The sequence below is a fragment of the Protomyctophum parallelum genome, assembly GCF_964188405.1.
Source record: "Protomyctophum parallelum genome assembly, chromosome: 17".
NCBI lineage: Eukaryota > Metazoa > Chordata > Actinopteri > Myctophiformes > Myctophidae > Protomyctophum > Protomyctophum parallelum.
The window spans coordinates 27,432,512-27,457,857 of NC_139719.1; the positions used below are offsets into that span (position 1 = coordinate 27,432,512).

General features: G+C 42.8%; 1 protein-coding gene across 6 annotated transcripts in view; it reads right to left on the bottom strand.

Moving 5' to 3' along the window:
- Positions 1-13,251, bottom strand: part of exoc6 (exocyst complex component 6) — an 80,125-nt gene extending 66,874 nt beyond the window's left edge. For 3 of the 6 annotated variants that reach the window (XR_014570553.1, XR_014570554.1, XM_083787028.1), the window contains exon 1: positions 12,597-13,251. Coding sequence is in view for 4 of the 6 variants with exons in the window: in XM_083787028.1 (XP_083643154.1) it covers positions 12,597-12,736 (140 nt within the window). In the remaining 2 variants the exon portion in view is untranslated. Of the gene's footprint in view, positions 1-11,709; positions 11,844-12,596 lie in introns of those variants that run through there. The other 3 variants (XM_083787031.1, XM_083787030.1, XM_083787029.1) reach the window with 2 other exon arrangements.
- Between the last annotated feature and the right edge of the window lie 12,095 nt (positions 13,252-25,346).

Below are 25,346 nucleotides of genomic sequence, written 5' to 3' on the forward strand. Positions count from 1 at the left end.
CCCTGGAATGAAGACCTGATGCTCATCCAACAACCACATAGCCACACGTGTCTGTCTGTCTGTCTGTCTGTCTGTGTGTGTGTGTGTGTGTGTGTGTGTGTGTGTGTGTGTGTGTGTGTGTGTGTGTGTGTGTGTGTGTGTGTGTGTGTGTGTGTGTGTTTGTGTGTGTGTGTGTGTGTGTGTGTGCGCACACACACACACACACGTGCGCTCGCTCGCACACACACACGTAGCTAGCCAGTAGCCACACGTGTGTGTGTGTGTGTGTGTGTGTGTGTGTGTGTGTGTGTGTGTGTGTGTCTACAGTTTGAGGTTATTTGCATGCTCAATATATCTTCTAAAGCCTGAGTTAAACTTAGATGCGGGTGTGGCGCACCAGATAGATCTACAAGCTCACCAGGAGACACAGTGTGACTACAGGATATCTTAGGGTTCAAATGTTCTTTGAGGTAATTAGGAGAAAAGTTCAGAAAACATTAAGCAATCCATATTATGTCCATGTTTAGTTAATAAAACAGTGTACAGTGGTTCCCAAAAGAGAAATCTCCCCGGCCGGGACCCAAACTAGTTAAAATAGCCTAGTTGGTAGATCAGATATTTTCACTACTTCTGAAGTATGTAAAATGTATGTAATTTCCTTGATTTAATGGGACAATGTATGAAAATCTTTTTGGTAGGTCTACTGACTCAACTCTGTACTACTAATGTTTTAATCAGCTCGAGTTCTTCTAGGGTGGAAAACTATAAAAGGCAGTGGGAATTTCTGACATTATTGACAACCTGTCATTCATTTGAGCTGATGTTCTGGCTCCATCTAGTGTTGATTTAACGCAATAGCACCTTCATAGTTGGACACTTTCAAAAGTACGATTTTATTTTGTACCCTATAATTTGAGAAGATTGCATTTGTAAACCCAGATAAAACTGACATTGTAAACTGTGAGTTTCCCTCACTTTATGAGAGATACCAGAGTTGCTCAGAAGAAGGCATAAATGAGTCATTATATCTGCGTTTACTTGGAATGTCAAACAAACTCCTCAACCAGTGAGTTGGCCATGGGCATGCCATGAACAATTTACAATTCAAGAGTGCAAGATCAGAGTAAATGGCAAGAACGGACACTAGTCCTAATACACAAACAAACATCAGTGTATATAGTCATAGTCAAGTACAGGTAATGTTCTTAGAAGTAAAGTAAATAAGTGTTTTAGGAAGTACTTCCCTAATGGACAAATATATGATATGACATTAACATAACAAAGTAAGTAACTGAGCAACAAGATATGCCACAGAAACAAAAAAAAGTTTAAATGTGCACTGGTGCATCAATGTGTTGTCCTATAGCATCCCTTAGTGGACAATATCGAAAATGACATGGTAAGTTGTGGATAGTTGAATCATTATGACAGACACTTATCCTTATTCAAATATATTGAGAAACACTGACAATCTCAAAAACAAGAAAATACCCCCAAAACAACAAAATCTATAATCTAAACTTATTAATACCAGTAGGGGATGCCAGAAACAGAGAGAGGGGTAGTGCTGTGTCTGCTGCCTGCTAATGAGAGAGAGAGAGAGAGAGGAGGGGGGGGGGGAATTGTACCACTCAGTTGATTTTTAAGAATGTTGGCATTTATACTCAATTGTGAATGCCCCTATCCCTAAACTGTAGCTCACAACATTATGAGGGTTGTGTTTCTCACAATTGCGACATATTTCTCTGAAATTGAGAAATATGGCAGGGGGCCATTAGTATTATAATTTATTAAGCAACTTTACAAGCTGGCAATGGCAGACCCAAATAGGCAAGTATGTGTTTTAAGCTTGTAGATCTGCTACTTTTGCTATTTTTGGATTTGAATCATGAAAGGTAACCCTTTTGGACATACAGTATGTCCACCTGGCAGTCAGAGACAATAATATGCAATTTGAGAATGTTCCACGGCCGTTGATATGTAAAACTCAATCCATTTTGAATAGTCAATGCCGTTTTTGATAACAGATAGCAGATAACAGACAGTTGGCGGCAACTGTATAACCGTCAATAACACGCGTGTGCGATTATTTTTACCTGTCAGCCAATGCAACTGTATATCGCAAATTGCGAGGTATAAAGTAGCAGAGCAGGGGGGAAGCAATTTTTTTTTTTTTACTTTATTCAGTGGCAGAAATGGGCCTCCAGAAAATGAATACAGTCCATGTGCAAAGTCTGCAAACTGATATAGGCTACATTTCACCAAACACTAACTACAAGTTAGCAGATACTAGCCTGGAACTCACCTATGCTTTTTTGGCGTAGGCAGCTCCAGGCAGGAGAAACTATGCAGCAGCTAGACATGAGACTAAGTAATTAGAGCGACAGAGAGAGAGAGGAGTGTGTGCGTGTATATGTGTGTGTGTGTGTGTGTGTGTGTGTGTGTGTGTGTGTGTGTGTGTGTGTGTGTGTGTGTGTGTGTGTGTGTGTGTGTCAATTTAACAAAGGTGCAATTTAACGAGGCTAGCAGATACAGACAGCACCAGGTCAGACAGATTAGCAATTACAGTCTTAAAGTTATCAATTATTGTACACTGGTCTGTTTGCTAATCAAATAGGACCTCATTGCTGTGCAAACATAATCTACAATATATCTCAACAGTTGGCAACTAAGTGCTACTTATTGCTATTTACTGCAAGCAAATGGACTGTTTTTGACCGGTGCATTTACATTCAGCGAGTGGACATGTACATGTTGATGGAGCTTTATTGTGAAGAGTTGACAATAGTGACGTTATAGTGCTGGAAAATGCCTGACTTCAATGCATAATGCCTGTTGCAAAATGCATTCATTACTCGACCACGAATGATTCCTCACGGTCACAATGGCAGTCATGCAGTCAGGCAAATCTTACAAGGGGACGCATCACATGCAATAAGGAACTTGTTTACTGCAGCGCTGTGCACAGGGTTGGCATCTGTGAATATTCTGAAGCCGTTGATATGTAAAACTAATATTCTGCTTTCACTTTCCTGATATGATTTTCTTTTAATGATTGACATTTTGACAGATTTGTATCAAACGGTTGTATTTTAACTTAAGAGGTTGTATTGTATTACAAGTTGGTTTGCATATCCTGCAACGGCCAGTCTGCTGCCATCTGTACCACAGCAGCCATAAATAAAGTAACCAACAAAATCCTAAAGCCGAAGATTTTGCATAATCGTAATAATAGTCACGTTTAACATTTGGTTACCAACTCGCAAACATTTAGCTGGGGACCACCTGGAACCACCTCCGGGTCCACGGACTACAGGTTGAGAAGCACTGATTTTTATTCATAATGTTCCAATGTGCAATGAAAGAAACGCAATTAAATCACTATATTTGAGACAATTAATAATCAAGTAAAATGTATAATAATAATCGTGACAGTGTGTGTGTGTGTGTGTGCGTGTGTGCTCACAGTTCACATGGACGCAGATTGTGACATGTTTAAATAATAAAATGTTTGTCAAATGTCAATGTTTGTCATAAATCGAAGTCTTGGCTTTTATCTTTTGTAAACTCTGCTGAGCCAGAGAGTTGTTTGTGTGTGTGTGTGTGTGTGTGTGTGTGTGTGTGTGTGTGTGTGTGTGTGTGTGTGTGTGTGTGTGTGTGTGTGTGTGTGTGTGTGTGTGTGTGTGTGCTACAGCTGCGCCCTCTGGTGGCGGGCGGGTGGTGTCACAGCGGGACAGACAGACACACAGACAGACACACAGACATGATCTGCAGGGTCTCATAGTTAGTGCTCATTGCATTCGCAATAATCTCTGTACACCCAAAGCGAGAGCTGTGTCCGTGTGCTCGGGAGTAAGTCGGATTCGTTTCCAGTGGAGGTTGGTCTCCACCTATCCTGTTTGTGATTTTTTTATGGCCAGGATCTCGAGGCGAAGTCATGGCGGAGAGGGTATACGGGTAGGGCTGGGCGATATGACAAAATCTCATATCACGATATAGAATTTATTTTATCACGATAACGATATACTCACGATATAGCATATTTTTTACGATACCTATTTTTTTATCTAAAATAATTGATTTTTGTTCAGGTCGAGTACTTTACTGTACTTGGGCTGTACTGTACTGTACTGTACAAGCTCTCCTCTCTGTCTGTGTTAGGCTGCACAACAGTGACACTTGGTGGTGACAATAGTTATGCTATTTCCGTGCTCGGATACAGGGACAGGGACACACATAGCTGTCTATAATGGTTGCACCACTCAAAAAACAATTAAATTCACATTATCCAGTCTAATTATATGAATATAATACTGATGCCCTTCCCATGCACAGACAGGCCCAAAGCAAGTACAAAAATATTACAAAATAAAATGTATATAATAATAATTAGAGGCTGAACTCAATTGTTCAGCCTCTGTAGACATTTTTAAAGCACAGCTCAAGACCCACTTCTACAACATTGCTTTTAATTGATCTTTTATTTTTTGTTATTCATGTCCTCACTGTATTGCATTACTGCTTGTTTTTTAATGTCGTTGCCTTGCTTTTCTTTTTTTCTCCATTGCTCTGTAAAGCACTTTGAGAGCTGCATTTCATGTCATGAAAGGTGCTATACAAATAAAGTTTTATTAGTATTATTAATAATAATAATTATTATGACAATTAAAAAGAAAAAAGAAAGAAATAAGACGTTGCCATTCAGACACAGAAGTACAGGCCTGTGTCTGCATTAAATTGGCTTAAGGAAAAAATAAATATCTCATGTCACAGTTTGTCACTACAGTTGTTTCAGTTCATTTAAGCTCTGTATAGGGAATCAACATGTTCTGTTGTAGTTATAGTTTAGTTTGTTAAAGACGTTGGGCAGCTTAACGATGTTTAATTGACTACAGGCGATAGAGTGAGAGAGAACGCGATCTTGTCGTCAACTCTCCATGCCCAGCTGTGCGTATATGGGAGTCTGGGACGAGTGGGGCTTTTTCTTTTCCTTTTTTTTGATGATCACAACAAAGTCAACGTCTTGTGTTGTTGTTGTAAGCTGTTGCTGAATTAAGGACTTTTCAAATGGAATAATTTATTTGGAACAATAAAACAAGACAGACACGCAGCAGGAGGACTGCACAGGTAAGAGGAACGTCTTGGAAGAAGTTTGCAGTGCACCCGACGACGGACAAGCTTATTGTTCAACTGTGTAAAACATGCGTGGCTCACGCAATTTATCAATTTGACCCAACATGAAACCTGCATTTATAACAGTGAATGACCGGTTACTTTAGGGCGCATTCGGAAATAGCGCACTAGGCGCACTGTGCAATGCAAACTGATAGATGAGTTCGCTCCGGTGTGGTATTTCCGAACGTGCCGCTCTGAATCTCGTCAGCCATCATCTCCCTTCATGTAATCAAAACCACTTCCATATCCATACAATGGAATACGTTGCCCCTCTTTTAGGTGCAAGCACCACCTCGGCTTGTGTTGTGGTCGTGTTGGCCTTAGAGTATATAATAGAGAAGACATCCGAAAGGTGTTGGCTCACTGTTTTCAGTGCGCGCGGTGGGCTGCTGGGCATGCCGTATATAAGCGCTGTGACGTAAATACTGCCGTAAAGCGAAACGGCGATATAAGCGATATAGCTTTTTTTTCGTGATAGACATTTTCTATCGAAAATACGATATATATCGTCATATCGCCCAGCCCTATATACGGGTATGAGGCATTACCCCAGGTGAAGGAGTTTAAGTATCTCGGGGTCTTGTTCACGAGTGACGGCCAAGCTACACCAGGCAATTTTGCGCGCGTGCGTATGCGTTTACTGCGCACGTTTACTGCGCGCGTACAGTGCGTTTGGATAGGACCAATATATGTGAATGATACCAGCTACACCAGACGCACGGATCGGTTCTAAAAAAGATTACGTGCGTATGCCCCATACGCGCGTATCTATATATCCTCCCGGAAGGTCCCGCACAAATCTGCCGCGCGCCACAGATCTGGTGTAGCCAGGGCTTTTCGCACGCATACTTTGTGCGCACAGTGCGCTTACGTCAAACGCACACATGCGTGAGGGGAGAAAAGAGAGTTGAGCCAGAAGGCAAAGCTCTCTGTCTACCGAGCTATCTTCATTCCTACTCTCACCTATGGTCATGAACTGTGGGTCATGACAGAAAGAATAAGGTTGTGAATACAAGCGGCTGAAATGAGTTCTCTCCGACGGGTGGCTGGCATCTCACAGATATGGTGAGAAGTTCAGTCACGCGAGGGAGACTCGGAGTAGAGCCACTGATTCTTCGCCTGGAAAGGAGCCAGCTTAAGTGGTTCGGGCATTTGGTTAGGATGCCTCTCGAGCGTCTCCCTGCACGTCACTGGGAGGAGACCTCGGGGCAGACCAAGGCGCAGATGGAGGGATTACATCGACTCACTGGCTTTGGAACACCTCGGGATCCTCCTAGAGGAAGTTACTAATGTTGCTCTGGAGAGGAATGTCTGGAGCTCTCTGGTGGAGCTGTTGCCCCCGCGACCCGACTACGGATAAGCGGTTGAAGATGGATGGATGGTTAACTAGAGGTTACAGACACACATCTAGTCTAGAGACACTGACAATTCACCAAAATAGATATGCCACATGCCACATCAGTAGTTTTCTTTATTTAATGACAGACCTAGTCAACAGGACTTGTGGATGAGCTTGTAAGCTAGCAGTGACAAGGTTCTTTCAGACGGGCATCGATTAACGCAGACGGTGTCGCCTGGAACAAAGACAGGCGCGACAGCGCGACAACGCAAGCCTAAACAGAATCCAGGTTTGGTCAGTCGCGGGCGTGTGCACACTGTGCACGAAACAAGCACGCGCGCGACACTTTCACGGGGCTGCGCCCACGTAAATACACTTGCGTTGTCGCCCCTCGACTTCTCTGCGCGTACAGAAAAAGAACGCAGGTCTCATTGAAAATTAATTACTACTACTTTCCATGGAAACCAGTGACATGAAGCTACAAGTGAATATAAAACCAAACTGCTAATTCAACCATCCTGATAATACAAAACAAATGTTGGCAAAAGAGAGAGGAATAGTCTAATCTTGCCAGTATCATGAGTGGGAGTTAATTGTACCTTGTGGGGATGAAATTGGATATCTTGTGGTTAACTAGAGGTTACAGACACACATCTAGTCTAGAGACACTGAAACTTCACCAAAATAGATATGCCACATGAGTTCTGAGAACAACATTGGAGCTGTGCCGTTCCTGAATCTAGCCCAAGATCAACATCAGTAGTTTTCTTTATTTAATGACAGACCTAGTCAACAGGACTTGTGGATGGGCTTGTAAGCTGGCAGCTGTCAAGGTACTTTCAGACGGGCATCGATTAACGCGTCGCAGACGTTGTCGCCTGGAACGACGACAGGTCTGCTCCAGGTCTGCTCAAGAGGGGCGCGACAACGTAAGCGTAAAATAAAAGCTAAACAGAATCCAGGATTGGTCAGTCGCGGGCGTGTGCACGAAACGATCACACGCACGACAATTTCACGGGGCCGTTCCCACATAATGCACTTGCGTTGTCGCCCCTCGACTTCTCTGTGCGTACAGGAACAAAACGCAGGTCCCATTGAAAATGAACTATAGGCGCGTTAAATTGCTGCCCGTTTGAAAGACCCTTAATGCAGATTAAATGACCAAGGAATGGAATTTGGTTATATAATGAGAGAGAGAGAGAGAGAGAGAGAGAGAGAGAGAGAGAGAGAGAGAGAGAGAGAGTGTGAGTGAGTGAGTGAGTGAGTGAGTGAGTGAGTGAGTGAGTGAGTGAGTGAGTGAGTGAGTGAGTGAGTGAGTGAGTGAGTGAGAGAGAGAGAGAGAGAGAGAGAGAGTGAGTCAGGACGACAGCAAGAGCGAGAAAGACCAAGGGAATGGGAAACATAAATAGTGGAACAAAAGCAGAGAGCTTGATAAAGTAAGGCAAAGAGAGGCATGATGAGACAACTGTCCATCTCTGTTAATTAACCAGAGCAAGCTGTAGGCTAGTTACATAGTGTTATCCTGGAACAAGAGGAAGAGAAAGAGAGGGTGAGACGGACAGAAAGGAGGGGTACAGCAGGTGTTTCCTGTGGACTGGATAGGAAGGGAAAGACCCCCCCACCCCTCCTCCTCCTCCTCCCTGTCTGCTCTAAACAGTTCTGCTGCCTGTCTGTCTCCATTTTCATGAGCTGCTACAGTACTACACATATTATGATGCTGCAGGTAGAAACTAGAAACCCAGTATTTGTTTAGCAAATCAGGCACTGATATATGCAGAGGTCGGCCTTAGATAGATAGCAATGTGACTGGAAATGAAATGTAAGGCTATTTCTAGGCACAAAAATCACACCCGTGTGAAGTGAGGGGCGCTAATATATTAAAGTCTAACTCATGTTGATTAGGTGATGTAAAACCAACGGTGACAAAACAAACAAACAAATTATCTTTATTGTAATTTGTTAATGGCATTTAATGTTTGTGTTAGGGACAAGATGAAGTAGATTTTCCCTTCATTGTCAATGGGGTTTTTAAAACAAACATTGAACTAAAAACAAACATTAAACCTGTATATTGGAGTGGGAAAATTTAAAATATAAAGCAGCAAAAGACTAGTAAACTCATGATACCTGAATATGTGTAGCATTTGATACATTTTTCATGCCAGTCACACAACGGTTCTTCCAGCAGCCAAAGAGAGTTTAAGCAACAGAAAAATCCCAATGAAGGAGCCCTTTAAGTGTATCACAAATACTTTTGACAGAAGAGTGTTTATAGATCCACCTAGGCCACATCAGTTGAGTTAAGTACAAATCAAATAAACACTGGTAAGTGTGACAAAAAAAACTAAATTAAAGATGAACGATACACAAGCAGAGAGGCAATAGCCAAAACGGCACTAATTTAGCCTCTCTCTCACCCGCCGAGAGATACTCTAATTGTCGGGGATGCAAAACTGTTTTTGCTATTTCTCATCATTCCAGTACATGTACATGTACACATTTCTACAGACCAAAGAGCAACAGCTCTATCAATAAGGCACTGTTGAAAAGCTATGTGATCGGGGACAGCCTTAAGCCCAAACCACACCAAAGGGTCGGAAACCACTCCCTTACGGAGCTATGTGTGTGGGTGGGTGGCTGGGTGCCTGGCTGGGTATGAGCACGAAAACAGCATGGTGATTTCGGGTGTGCCAGTACAGTACAGTGACAGTACAGTAGAGGGTACAGTAGAGGAACCCCCACACGGTAACTCATCATTTATCTACCGTTTCAGACATGGGGCGGCTTGCCGGAACCGGTCCTGTGGCCGGGTCTGGAACTTCCGGGGACCCTCACACGGAGTTGCACCACTCACTTTACACGGGTGTGATTTTTTAAGGTAAACTACACCAATGCAACTCATTGAGTTGCAACGAGTTGCATTGGTATGGTCTACCTTAAAAAACGTTTCGTCCCAACCCAACCCTTTGGTGTGGTTTGGGCAGTGTGAAGTAGACAAGTAGTTGCTTTTTATGTGGCACAAATTTGACTCACACATTGAATCTGATTGATCGTGACTGTATCAGACAGTAGTAAGTAAAACATTACTACTTAATGCCACGTGACGTGGAACACTATTAAGAGAACTTTGGGCTACGTCATTTTCCCAACAGTGGTGGCAGTGGGGTTACTGGTGCTGCCTGCATCAATGTGAAAAGATTGCAAAGGAAACATTGAATATACTATTTATGTAGGCGTTTGTCATCTGTGGTGTGTCGTGGACAGACACCAGTCACTGAAGTCAAGCACAACAAAAGTGTAATATCTGTTGAAGACTTCCCCCATGTCATATAACCATCCAAGAATGAGTTTGAAGAGCATGTACTGCATGTATAATTGCAGACCAAAACTTCCAGAAAATGCACACTAAAATAGCCACCACCAGCAGCCACACCAGACTGCACGTCAAGACAATCTGTCACAGCCAGATATTGAAGCGTGTATAGATGGAGATGCCTGCAGCATGACGTGAATAATGCAGAATTTATGCTCCATCCATTGTACAACAGTGTCGCAGCCCCAAAACGATCTACAAACTCGTAGATATAGATTTTATTTATGTCCTGGGCCGCGGCTGACCGGTCCAGGCACCTAGGCCGGTAATCCAGCCTGACGACATGTCGCAGGTTCGAGTCCCGAGTCTTCCCCCATCTCTCTCTCCCCCTTTCCTGTCTAATTACTGTACCCTATCAATAAAGGCAAAAACGCAAAAAGATGTGATTTATACTCCGTTGTAGGATAAAGTATAAATAGGGCTAAAGGGCATCTGGTACATTAAAGTAGCTGTTCTATAATGGGCACAACAACAACCTCCTCATACAATCAAAGTCATTAAGTGACACGCTCCTAAAACAGACTCCTGCATTTTCCTTCCTACAATCAATAAGGGACAGCACAGCTCAAGTCTGCGGTTAATAATTGACATGCTGACTTTGACATTGATTAGCTGAATTATCTGACAGAAGGTGAACCGTTTCTGCAGTCAAATACTAGATCTGCTCTGCTTTATAGATTCTCATAACCTTGACTTGGCAAACTGATAACAGTCCACATTCAGTCTGTGCAACTATAACAAGGCTTTACCCAAGCTTTACCAAGCTGATATGAAAACTGAATGTGTATGTTGTTCATGTGAAAATCCATCACAAACGAGCGCACCTGTCATGGACATCACATCACTATCTTAGATGTTCTCAGAATAACTGTTCCAAGCAGTAATGTGTTATGAAACAGATGTAATGGTAATGGACGGTATGTGTGACTGAGTGCTCCAAGGTTTTGGAGGTTTGCAGCTCCTCAGCAGACAATGGCCTTGTGCTACAAATTGCCTTGACAGGTAAGGGTTTGTCATACTTGGTTTGTTGTGACAGACTTCTGAGTAAACCGAGTATCCCTGGGGCACATGCTTTGTGTTCTGGTATGTTTGCTGAAAGATGCAATAGGCTGCCCTGCGGGGCTATATAAAAGGTGGCAGTTACTACTAGACTATGCATTCAGCATTGCCACTTTGACATTCACAAGCTTGTCAAGCCATAATCGTTACATTATCAGTCAAATTCCTTTGTAAGGCCTGCCCTTGGTAGCTCCTTTCCCAGTTAATATATGTGACCATATACTGCACGTACATATAGATAAGGATAGGACCGTTTAAGATGGGAATTTAACAGCCAAGTGCCAACAAGCTCTTTGTCAACCGTGATGACACAACACCATGACTAAATATGACCCTGTGGGCAGATGCTAGCGTGTGGTTTCCTCTCCAACAGCCAACAGTGGCCTAGAAACACAATTCTACACAGTGGCTAACATCAGAGTAGCTAGTACCATTAGCCAGCTAATAATAACAACACAGCCCCACCCACTAATGATGTTGAATTTATTTCCGACGGGGGGTCACCTGCTGTTGCGTCACAGGACACAGGTTTAGAGCTACGTCGCATTAATGTGTACACGGCACAATGTCACCTAATTAGCCTTTATTATGGGCTAAACAATGGCTAGCAGTGGCTAGCTAGTCGGCTAGCTTCTTGGCTCAGCTCTATGGACCTAACAATGTAATGTAGCCTGCTGGCTAGAGATGCTAACGTTAGCCAACAGCTGGTGCTGTGTAGTGTAGGGTAGGCGAACAACGGTGTAATGTTTACATTGCATTTACGTTACAGGGTTCGTGTCCGTACCGTAGAGTGGGACCGACACACGCCGTGTCGGTGCTCTCAATCTCCTGTAAGATCCGTTCGTGCTCCGTTATACACTCCAAGGTTTCATTCTCCGCCATGACGGTTGTGTGTGTGTATGTGCGTGTGCGCGCGCGAGTGTGGTGGACGGTCTGTGGAGTGTGGACACTGCAGAGGGAACAGGTCAGTACCAGGAACTTCCGACTGGGGGCGCGCTGCAGCCGTGGCAGCAATAACCTACAGTTCCTTGGATCCGCTGGGTCATGTTAAATTAGGATATAGGATATTCATACATGTGTCGGCTGTACTGTGTGTGTGTGTGTGTGTGTGTGTGTGTGTGTGTGTGTGTGTGTGTGTGTGTGTGTGTGTGTGTGTGTGTGTCACTCATTTGAGACTAGACTATAAATTTTCTCTCTTCAGACAGACAGAGACACACACACACACACACACACACACACACACACACACACACACACACACACACACACTTTAAGCTTATTCTACCTGAAAAGTAATTGTGGGATGATGTTGTTAACACTGTCAAAAGACATAGTAGCCCTACTGTACCATCCACGGCACTGTCATTTAAATAATGAGGTCATCTTTATACTGGTTAGCCTCAACAGAATTGACAAGAGCTTTTTTGTCAAACTATTGACTATAGACTAATGAAAGCTCCTGAAAACTTCGACCTGTTTTATAGTTGTTTAGTTTGACAGAGTTGATCAAGGTTGGAAATGAACCATCAACAAAATAAGATTACATTGTCGACGATTCAAGACTCCTTTAGAACTAAAAAAAATAAATACATTTTGTGAATTGGATTCTTGAATGCATTATTGTGCTATAGGATGTTGTATTTCCCCAACCAGAATGTTTGAAATAATTACCTTAAGGTGGTTCCCAGAGGTAAATCCACTGATTCCAATTCGGTGAAGATATTCGCATAAGTCTTCTCTTCGTCTTTGTTCTCCTCTTCACTTTGAATGGGGGGATCTGGTAAAGCAGCATTCACTCTGTCTTTAGACATTTTTCTCCTCTCTTGGTTCTGTGTACAAGTAGAGTAAAAACTCTTGCATGCGTGGTCGGTGAGAGAGATAGAAACTTGTGAGTGAGTGTGTGTGTGTGTGTGTGTGTGTGTGTGTGTGTGTGTGTGTGTGTGTGTGTGTGTGTGTGTGTGTGTGTGTGTGTGTGAGAGAGAGATAATTCCAGGTCAGGCAGGGCACCTGCTATGCTATGGTCAGCAGAAAAAATAGCAAGTACAGGAAACAGAAGCCTTGTGATTCACAGAACTTTGTATCCAACAAAACAGACTTCAACAACATGGCATTAAAGATTGTCTCATATAAAACCAGGAAAAGACAAGCAACTGTAGAAACATGGACTACACTACTGGTATAGCTTCACAAAAAAATGTAGTTGTTGCCAAACCTCCCAACGTGTACCGTTGACCTGAGTAGGCCACAAATGTCTCCTTAGATACATATTAGAATAAATGTGTGTGGAGGTTCATGCTATCATCCCCCCTCACCACTGAACAGGGACTCAGCAGTTTTACCTCCATGCGACCTGACTAATGTATTAGAGTTGCCAAATGTAGCTGTAAGGATGTCTTTGTCGTTTGTTTGGTTCGCCCATCCACAATTTTACAATTTAGGCATTTAGCAGATGCTCTTATCCAGAGCAACTTACAATAAGCATTCACATACAAGTACATACAGAGAGACAGCGTAGTAGAGCCTCAAGAAACTAGGATCCCAGGTAAACCAATAACCTATTATAGCATCAGTCAAACGGCATACTATCGAAATATCAACCTGTACATTGGCACAATAATTTGTTTCAAAATACTCATCATCATAGGCATAGCAGCCTCGAAAGAGTCGAAAACGAGGATCCGTTCTCATCCATTAATTTGCTCTCCTTGTGCGCTAGCTGAAACTCCGCCTGTGTGCCATCTGCGGTGGCTGTAGAGTCCAAGATGTACTGGAGAACAGAAGTGTTGGCGGTGTACGGGGTAACATAAGACGCTGGTGTCCGCTGCTTGTGCCTGATCTGTCTCAAGTTTCTGAACACCAATGGCAAGTGTGTCGCGCCAGGATGAGCGGTCCGCTGCCAGGGCCTCCCAGTTGTCCACAGGAATCCTGGCCTTTTTGAGTAACGGTTTAAATTGTTCTGTTAAAGCACACTTGTTGTTGTTGTTGTTGTAACGTGCTACAAATGACATTGCCTTGCTTTGCCGTGCCGTGCCTTGCTTTGCTTTGCCTTGCCTTGCCTTGCCTTGCCTTGCCTTGCCTTGCTATTGAAACTAGGATATCAGGTGGACAAGACAAACAATGAACCTTTAACTACTGGCAGGATTGCTATTTGGTGATCACCTTCATGCTCTCCAGAACAGAAATTATTTTGTGAAACTTTTCCACTTGCACACAAGATATTTCAAAATCTAATTGTTGGATTGCTCCCTGGAGAATGAATCCTTGTATCATATAAATTTTGGTGAAATTTTTGGCTGATTGCTCAGCACATTTGCTCCCCAGGGAAGGAACATTTTGTTTTTCGTGACCCCATAACCTGTTCCTGCACCACCCAAACCTAAATGTTTAGCCCCCAGAGAGTTGATTGTTTGGTCTGTTGAAATTGCCTTTTGGAACATAGACCATGAAAGTTGTTCTCTGAGTTCTCTCAATGTACTGTAAATGGTCACCTTTATCCAAGGCGCTTTACATAGATTGTGCATTGCATTAACCCATTCAAACACACGGTTCTGTTGTTACTGCGAGAGTGAGGTCTAGCCAACACCAACTCGGGATTCCTGGATCGCTGCCCTCCACAATTTCCTATCCAACATCAGGTTCTTGAGCTCTGCAGTGTTGTCAGCCAAGCTGCCGCGCCGCAGCACGTCTACATACTGTAGGTGGTACGCTTCTTTCCATTTGCGTTTTGCATTTCCAACTTGCATCGTTCCATGTAGGCCAGTGCCCAACGGGCACCGCTGTAGAGGCCCCATGGGCACCACTCTAGTATTAAATAAACTAAAAATGACTCAACATGCTATGCAAGTATGCATGTATGACCTTAATTTAACTTTATTACTGAATTATTGTCAAACAAAGGTGTCAAATGATGAACTATCACTGTCATCTTCACTGGAATTAAAAATGTTTAGATATGTCAATTATTTAATCATACCTGTCCAATTACAATAATCCATTTGGCTGCCATTGTGGTAGTGTATTGGCTTGTATTTTTCTGCTTAAAGAGCAAAAGCATCTAAGGACACATGGCTGTATTTTGAGAACTACAGCCCCATAGTTTCCCATAATGGGGAAACCCGTTATCTAACTTTGCACCGGATGTGGCTGTTGGCGACAATTCCACCTTACCTCCCTATTAGTGTAGCTTTTCTCCACCCCTTTTCCTCATTGTCAACACGAGAGACAAAACATTAGACATTTCATACCTTTTTTAATGCTTGTTATTTAACCAAAGACCCTAGCCATTGACCAGAGGGGAAGCTGCCAGGCCAGAGTGGCTTTTATACTCTTTTAATCATGTAAACCTTTAGAGGGCAGCAAACTCACAAAATTGGCTTACAGTTCTGTTTCCTTATAATCATTCAGGGAAGTTTTACTGTGCATTCATCCTTTTTTCACATTAAGACATTACACAGCTGGGTCACACATGCATGGGCGTTTCTTTGCAGAACAATCCCTTACCAGATCATTGGAAAGTGCCATTAAATTGCAGTGTGGTAGTTGTTGAGGGAGAATAGGGATGATGTCACGACAGTGATAAAGTGGTTAAAATGTCAGGACTGGGCTTTTCACCAGACCAGGTCATTATCTTCCATCTGTAATTTTACTTCCATCTTTTTCACCTCCATCTCAGGCCATTCACATTTCCGGGCTTCCCACATCAGTCAGACTTGTATTCTTTAATGTAGATTTTGAATTCTGACCTCCAAGACAAAAAGAATAAAAATATCCAATGGTACTGAAATCTCTTGAATAGCATTTAACTTTAACAGTATGCCATATTTTGGTCCTATTTGAAAATAGAAGATCTACAAGCTCACATTGTGTGCTTGTAGATCTGCTGTTTTGAAAACATTTTGACGAATGTTGAAAAACAAAACTTTAATAAGAATAGGGGACACCAGCCTAAAAATTCAGTGTTCAGTATTGACCTCGAAATAATTATCTTACGACACTGCCTGCCGGGTAGCCAAAAGCACAGATCAAAAATAAGTCCTAACACAAAGAACAATTGCCACATAATGTGACAGAACATTTGAAGTGGTAGCGCAGGCCTTAGCCAGCATACACAGCCACTTTCTATTTCCTGCCATTCTTCTCAGAATGGATTGGCCCATTAGGAGTGTGGATGTAGTAGTTAACGATAAACCCTCAACAAAAGCCTCGACTATGAGTTTCCTTATTATCCCCCGACAAAAACAAGAAGTGGGTCGTGATTGCATGCACACGCGCGCACACACGCATACACGCGCGCGTACACAGTACACACACACACACACACACACACACACAGACTCTACAAACACACAAGCACAAACCAGTAAAGGAAATGTGTCAGAGGTCTAGCAACGGCCAAGCAGATGGCTTGAGGGTTCACAATGGAGAGACGGGCGCACATTTTGGATAGCCAGCCAGCCAGCCTGATGGAATTTTACTTTACACATGCGCATACACAAGCACGCACGCACACACACACACACACATTTTGTAGGGTCACCTATCAGACGGATACAGTCATTGTCAGCAGCGATAGCGTTACATCAGAGAGGAGAAAGAAAGAGGGGAAGAAGATGGAAGAGAAAACAGGAAGCGAGATGAATGAAAGCTCTGGAGTCATGATGTTGTATAGAACTAACTCATGACCTGTGCACTCTGTACTCGTTGCAGCTCTTTATGTTCATAATATACGTATACCCTGAATTTAATTCTCATTCACTGGCACTGCCCTGCAAGCTCTTTCCTCTCTGCTGATTTTCAATGGAAATTACATTAAAGCTGCAATCCGGAACGACAAAAATAGAATAATGTGGAACAAACCTGTGATGTTAGTCATCTGTGACTATCTATGAAATGAAACCTTGCCCAAATGTGGGCAAGGTTTTCAGCCTGATCAGAGCCCCATGAAATAATGGTGTTGGCTTAGACCCCTACGGCTGCCTCCACACCTTTTGGATGAGTGGTAAATGTTTTAGTCTGCCATGTGGGAGACTGGTGTTAAAATCTTGGGCATAGGACTCAAACTTAACTTACAGACTGCTTTAACTATTGAAAGGAAAGATGTCTCTGACAATTTCAAAGGACATGACCGGCAACAGAGGTCAACGGCCATGCAGTGCCACACTGTATTGTACACAAAATGCTGTAAAACACCAGGACACTTATTATCGATTTGTTCAAGATCCCCTGTGCCAGTTTAGCTTGACTTAAACTAAGGATGAAACTAAAACTCAAGACTGTATTCTAGTCAGCTAAAGAATGCATATCCATGGTAATTTGTGTCTCATTCTGCTCATAATGGTAAAGTGATCCCACCCTTATGGGAAAAAGGATATATGGTACCAGACCATGGGGTTAGCGCTCTTGAACTGGTCAATTCATGCCCATTCTTCTCTACATGTGCTCTTCCTGTCCACGCTCTCTGACAGCTTCCTGCCAGCTTCCTGTGTCTGTCCGAGCGAAGAAACACACTTTCAACACTCCGTTATACAACTATTGACCTCGATTGTAAATGACACTCAAAACAAAGCTTCGGCTAGCAGACACAAAATAGCCCAGATGGACATCCTGAAACACAGAGATACGTAACGGATAAAAGTTGTTCATGCCCACTCTGCCTCACCATTTACATTTATATTAGTGTGTCAATCATCCCAGACAGTATGTATACATTCTTCTGTCTACCAGTTAAGTCAGCAATCAACAGATGTATTTACAGGAGTAGAACATATAACTGAACTTGCCATATTTTCTGCATCCATTTCATTGGGTATATAGGCCTACTAGATAATAATGGATGGAAGTATTGAATCAATTAAAAAATATATATATATAGATAATGGGGTCTATGTATAATTGTAAAGTTCTTAAAATGCATTTACCATTTATTGCGATTTCAGTGAGCACTTACTATGGAAGCCAGGCAGAACATGTGTGTCTGTCTGTCTGTCTGTCTGTCATGGTTTGACATCACCACCCGCCACCAGAGGACGCAGTGTGGTTTTAGACAGCTACTGTATGTGTGGTACACACATGTTAGTTAGACAACAAAGCGCTGTTGTGGCAGTCTGACACAGACACACACACGTTAGACAGCTAACTGCACACACGTTAGACAGCTAACTGCGCTAAATGTTGTTATTGCAATTTACAAGTTGCGTCCGCTTCCCCGCGTTCGCACGTCTTACTTGTTAAACTGCTTTACAGTGTACAATGGCCTTCTTTGCTGTTGAGACCGAAGCAGTGACAGCAACATCCACAGTACACTCTTTAAGATAAGGTATTTGGAGACTTAACATTTTATATCTAGGACCCATTACAACAAGTCAGTGTTTAATTTCCTTGTCAGCATAAATTCTGTTTCCAGTTAGCCAACTGTGAAGCTGTTTACAAGGTGTGTGTGTGTGTGTGTGTGTGTGTGTGTGTGTGTGTGTGTGTGTGTGTGTGTGTGTGTGTGTGTGTGTGTGTGTGTGTGTGTGTGCGCGTCTGCGTGCGTGTGTGCGTGCGTCTGTGTGCATGCGTGCGTGTCTATCTGCGTCACCATGTCTATTTGCTAACTAAAAATCTATATCCTTTTGCTTTGAAGAGTACAAAGGAAGGTGATAATTAGGAAATAATGTTTTTGAGGAGCTGATAGATGTGTTTACTTGGCTTGACCAGTTTATCTGTGGACACACTGTGATGACACTACAGTGATGTATTTGACTGGAGAGTCGCCAGTTTAAATCCCAGACTAGCCGGTCAAATCTGGGCAGGAAAGTAGGCGAGACACATTTGTCCTTCCAAGACATTGGCTTTCTTTGCCCTCTATCCAAGATAAACATTTCATATTGTAGTAGGCCTAATTATTTAGAATTTCATTAACCACTTTCATTCATCATGTTAACCACAGACTTTAATTGCATACAATATCCCAACATATTTAAGCTAATTCTTTTTTTTTTTTTTTTTTTTAAGTAAATTTTATTCAAAGAGTTGGATCAGTTTTCACAGTTTTCACAGTTTTCACAGAAAGAGAATACGACTCTTCGTTTTTTTTTTACATTTTCTCCCACAACTCCCTTCCCAGTCCTCCCCACCCACCCACCATCTTTCCCCACGAGGCCAGACATACAAACAACATACAAACACAGGTATAAAAAATAAAATAAAACTAATTTGAGTTCAAAGCAATACACACAACATACAGTATATACAGGTATAAAACCAATGGGTAATAGATAAGATACTAAGAGACAAAGAAAGGGATCAAATGGTAAATACAACAGGTAAATATTTAAGCTAATTCTGACATTATAAAACAAAATGTGTCTAGGCTATTATTAAAGAACGTTGTCACAAGGCATATATATTTTTAAATTAATCTTTTCCCATTAATTTATGCTCTTTTGTCTACTTGAGCAACCATGCCATGGGCTTTAATGCAAACACTGACTGATTTTTACCTGTAGATGGAGCCAAAGAGAGCAGGTGTGCGTGAGAGGAGAGCATGTTTTATCAAACCAGTCTCAGATCCACACTGGTGTTTATCAAAAAACCCAACACAATCTCCTGCTAAAATTATACAAATACGGTATGTCAACATTTATAATTAAAAAAATAATTATAAATGCCTCAGTGTAGCCTACTTACATCTTTGTACATATAGTCACTAGAATTGCTTCAATTTACATTTAGATTTTCATTTAATCACTGAACGACTTAATGCATTTTAATAAAGGTTATTGGGGGATCCTGTAGCCTATACAGTTTGTAGGATTATTGTGTTTTTGGCTTAAATTATGAAGTCGTATCATTAGTTTAGAGGACATTGGACAACAGTTACTGTGTTCCAGGTCACCATTGGTTTCAGACATCACATTAAAAACACAATCTGACACAGCTTTTTAAAGCCCAAAATCTGTATAGTTAAGTGTTGATGGAACCAAAAAGATACTTGAAACACACTCAGCTGCTCAAGAATCCACTCGGACATCGGTAAATCTACCTCTTAGGTCAGCAAGATATAAAATGTTAGTTATTATTTAGGTTGATATGTTTCACTTAGGTTTGTTTATCAACCATTATGGTGAGCACTAGTGCACTACATCCCCTCTCTGTCACGCTCTCTCTCTCTCTCTCTGTCACTCTCATGTGTTGGGCATGTGGAGGGCTCTCCTCAGCAAGGCAAGGACCCCGAAGGGTCTAAGTCAACTAGTCAAGAGTAGCTCTCTTAAGCCTCCCCCTGCCACACACACACACACACACACACACACACACACACACACACACACACACACACACACACACACACACACACACACTTCGGCTCAGTACACAAAACCCTCTCAGGTCCTGTCGGTTCACTCGTCTGTCTACTTTAAGTGGATACATTGTACTGAGAAGAACGATGCATGTCAAGATGGAAGTGCACACTCTTCTCCCTTCTTTTCCCCCCAGTCTCTGTCTTTATAATCACAGTCTGTCTGTATAGCGTGTGCGTGTCTACTTGCATTGCTATACTTGTGAGGGCCAGATGTGAAGTAGAATTTGAGAAATAGACATTGTGAGGACAAAGATAAATATTTGTTTTATGGTTATTTTAGTTAGTTTTTTACTGTAAGAGAATTGGTTCTGTTTGGGTAGGATAAAGAGTAGATTCAGAGGATATAGACTGTATAGAGTGATGCCTGATTTACACTTAGTTGCCTTGTGTCGACACATTGTGAGCTTATAGATCTGCTTTAGTGTTAGGGTTAAAAATGCCCCCAAAAATGGCATTCTTAAAATGTTATTAAAAGTATAGTAATACAACACGTATGTGTATGCACGACTGCGCGTGTGTGAGTGAGTATGTATGCGTGTGTGTGTGTGTACAAACTACAAGCATCTGCCTCTGTGTCTGCCCTGGAGGGAGCGTAGATGTGTACACAACAACTGCACATCTCCAACTCTGCTTCCTCAAATGTGGAAGGTCAAGGTGGTGTCAGACCTCATTCTGATACACAAACAGGGGGAAGTTGCTCCTCAGCTCCTTGACGTACACGACTAAACCAACACAGATAAGCTTCATTCAGTCTACATCATTCACACCACGCTTGCCTAAAGTGTCGCGTTGCGCCAGCTGAACACAAACTCAGTCCTGACCTGAGCTAGGGCATAAAGTCCCTATACAGCTTAAAGACATGGACCCTGGGTCCACACATTTGGTTCCATTTGTACAATGTCAGAGTTAAATTAACACTGAGGATTTTACAGTGGGGATTGGGCTCCCAGAGATTAAAAAAATTGTATCGAATATGGGTCTGTGCTTAATTATGAATATCATACTGGGGGTCTTTCAGAAACAAAACATACAGTAAGGCTATAGAGAGCCTTTGAGCTTCTATTCAGACTGGTTTTACTTGCTCCTGTCATTGTAGAACTCATAAACTTGCAAAAGTATCATCAGCTTTTAATCGCATTTCACGTACGTACACACATAGCTTAGCTTGTGATTTTTTTTGTGAACCAGGAGAGCATAAAGGTCCATGCACACGGCTGCGTTTTTCGGATTTTTAGCTGGATAAATCCAGGAAAATCCAAGAAAAACTTGTAGATCTGCTATTTCTCTGACTTTAGGCCTTAATGTGAAAAGTGCGACTGACGCAGGGGCAAATAGCAGAAGACAATCTTAACATCCACATGGTGAAATGTCTTATACCCTTATGTGCACTATTACTCTCTGTCATTATTGGGAAATGGATTGAGCATTCACTTAGAATGAGGAAGTGGAAGAGAGATGAGAGACACACGCACGCACGCATGCATGCGCGTACACACACACACACACACACACACACACACACACACACACACACAAAGCAGTGCAGTATAGTACGCCCTAACAGACAGACATGTGGTCTTCAGATAGCCTGTTGTTTTTAAACAGGAGAACATATGAACTCACTGATAGACAAATCCTCTGGGGGTCCCACTGCTGACTGAACAACTCTGGCTGACAAGAATCCTCTAGTCTACACACCACAGCAGAGAGAGACACAGCCAGACGGACACAGACACAGACAGACAGACAGACAGACAGACAGATTGAGCGTGAGGGGTTGCAAGGTTGCAGGCTTTGAAGATGGGGGTGCCATACTTTTCGTTGCTTTGTAGGGCAACATCAATGTTTTGAGCCAATGGAGGGAGGGTCTGTCCAACCCGCCAGGATTTCTATCTAATCTGTCTCTCTCCAAGAATTTTGCATTCTCTCTCTCTCTCTCTCTCTCTCTCTGACCATGTTCTAGTAGATACTAACCCTAAATAAAGCAGAACTGGGAGGAAGTGATAAAACAGCACTTCCTGTCTGAGATAACACTTTCCATGGGCGACAAGAATCAAATAGGAACCGTTCAGAGGTCCACTCCTGACCTAATGATCTACACATGTATATGCAGTACGCACAACCATTCCAAAATCCAAATGTTTCATTTCAAGTACTGTAGACATTCATCATTCAACGTGTAACTGTAAACTGTATTGACTGATACTGATTGACTCAATTGATTGATTGATTGATTGAAATTGATTGAAATTTGTATTCACAGTTTGTAGAATGGGTACAGTTCAAAAGAAAGTACAGATGAATACAAAGACTGCTACTGCAAGGATATATTTATAGTTTGTCTCATCATGACAGCACAAACCCAAACCATGTTTTCCAAGAAAGGAACTGCCCAGCCTTATGAAATATGGATTGAGTAATGAATCGTGTGTGTGTGTGTGTGTGTGTGTACCGTATGTGTATGTGTATGTGTATGTGTATGTGTGTGGTCATTCTAATCAATAATGAGCAGCCAGGCCCAGGCCGTGGCGTAACGGTCTGGGCACCGGACTGGTAATCCAGTCGCAGTGTGCCGCGGGTTCGACTCCCGAACCCGACACGGCCTTTACTGCATGTCATCCCCCCATCTCTCTCCCGTTTCCTGTCAGCCTACTGTCTGTCCCTTAAAAAAATCAATAAAAGGCGTAAGCCGCAAAAAAAATATCTTAAAAAAAATAATAATGAGCAGCCAGGCCTGGGCCATGGCTCAGTGGTCCAGGCACTTTGGCTGGTGATCCAGTCTGGCAGTGTGCCGCGGGTTCGACTCCCGATCCCGACGGCCTTTACTGCATGTCATCTCCCCCCCATCTATCTCCATTTCCTGTCAGCCTACTATCTATCCCTCCATAAAAAATATGAAATAAAGGCGAAAGCTACAAAAATAATAATAATGAGCAGCCAATACATTTAGAAGGCATAAAAGAACAAAAGAGGAACGATGATACAGAATGAGTAAAATGGAAAGATGAATAACCTGGCATAGCTCTATATAATTGGTTATCAAACAACATAAAACAATCTCTCTCTCTCTCTCTCTCTCTCTCAATTCAAACCATCCTCTTCACAATCAAACTGCTCACATTGCTCTTCGTCTGTTAATGTGTAACATGCAATATTTGTCCTATTTTACAGCTATTGCTCACTCTCTCTTCTCTCTCCCTCTCTCTCTCTCTCTCTCTCTCTCTCTCCCCAATACCAGCATTCCTTCATCTATTAATGTGTTTTCCTGCCTCTGTGACCATTGCTGTTTTCACAGTGGTTTTGTCAGGCCTAAAAGAGAAAGGAAGCTAAACAAATTAACGCTGCATTGTTCTGCATCCCTCTGTTCTAACCAATCACATTATGGCTGGAAACATCAGCGCAGCAATAACTTCCTGAATGGCCAGATTAATAGGCAGCAGCAGCCTGGGCAGATTTGGCCCCAGTCGTGTGTGTGTGTGTGTGGGGGGGGGGGGGGGGGGGGGGGTGCGTGCGTGCGTGCATGTTGTACATGTGCAATTTGTCTTTTTTGTATTTTAATTTATAAATTCTGTTTAGAAACTGTTCTCTTTCTATCTCTTCTTCTCCCCTTTCCATCGATGTCCTCTCATGTCTGTCTATCTCGTGAAGAACGACAGGAAAGAGGGAGAGAGAGAGACGGGGAGACATGCAGTAAAGGTCATCATGAACGGGACTCGAACACGCAACGCACTGTCAGGCCAGATCCTATGTGGCATGTGCCTGGACCACTAGGCCAGTGGGTGCCCCACATCTCTATCTTTCTCTCTCGCTCATCTCTCTACTAGTCTCTCTATTGCTCTCTCCCCTTCTCCCCATGTCCTCTCTCTCTCTCTCTCTCTACTCTCTCTCTCACCTCTCCCTATGTCTTCTGCCCATTCCTCTTACACTCTGTCATACTCTTGGTCTTGTCTCTGTCTCATTGTCACACTGAGCAGTAAATCAAGCGTTGGGACAGTTAGTTCACGACACGTTCATGTTAGCATGCTGTTGGTCAAGTCTATGGTGTTATGGCTCCAACAGCTGTTGAGGAAACCAGGACGTTGGTGGGGAAGAGTTCAAAGCCACACACACACACACACACACACACACACACACACACATGCACACACGCAGCGCCCCGTCCACAATGCCCACAGGCCAAAAAAACAGGATATGAGCTATACTCTCAACTATGTGTGTGTTTTGACAAAAGTTTGGGAAGAGAGACTCTCATTATTTTAATCGACCCGGAGATGAAAGGGGTATTGTAGTGTTGTTGTGTGTGTGTGTGTGTGTGTGTGTGTGTGTGTGTGCAGTGCTTGTGTTGTCTATCTCCACCTACCCCCCCCCCCCCCCCCCCCCTCTATACTACATTATCGTTGCCAAAAATAGCCGATCTAATCAGCTCTTAATTGGTCGCAACACGTTGAGAGCTTATAGATCTGCTATTTTCGACAATGTTTGCCCCAGAACAGACGCTCTATAGGGTTAATGTCTAGTTGTCTACGTCTACACACTGGTCTGGAACTGCCCTACGGTGTCAACCTGTGTCTTAAGTTTTGACGTCTGTCTTCCCTGCACTCAATCCTGCCACCCTTCACTCTGTCTGTTCAATAGGCTTTTTTAATGGAATAAAATGTTAACAGTACAATATAACTTATACAATCGGTGTGGTTGTATTTTGTCTCCCTGCTCTTCTATTGAGACATTTAGATTGTTGTGACTGCACACGCGCACATGCTTTCGGGTGGTAGTAGATTCCAAATTCATCCTTCTGACGCCTGACACTATTGAAACGAAGGGAGAGGGGGGGCAGAGCAGCTCGCAATTCATTTTCAATGGGAGTCACTGGGTTTCACAGAGCAGCTCTGCGGGGGAGGAGGGCAGAACACAGCCATGGAGCAGAGCTGCTCTGTGAAACCCAGTGAATTGCGAGCTGCTCTGCCCCCCCCCCCCCTCTCCCCCGGAACAGAGAGAGCGATTTCGTTTTAATAGTGTGTACGGGGCCACAGGCAGATATGAGACTGATAAAACAGAGTTTCAAGTAAGTTTTGCACTGCGTC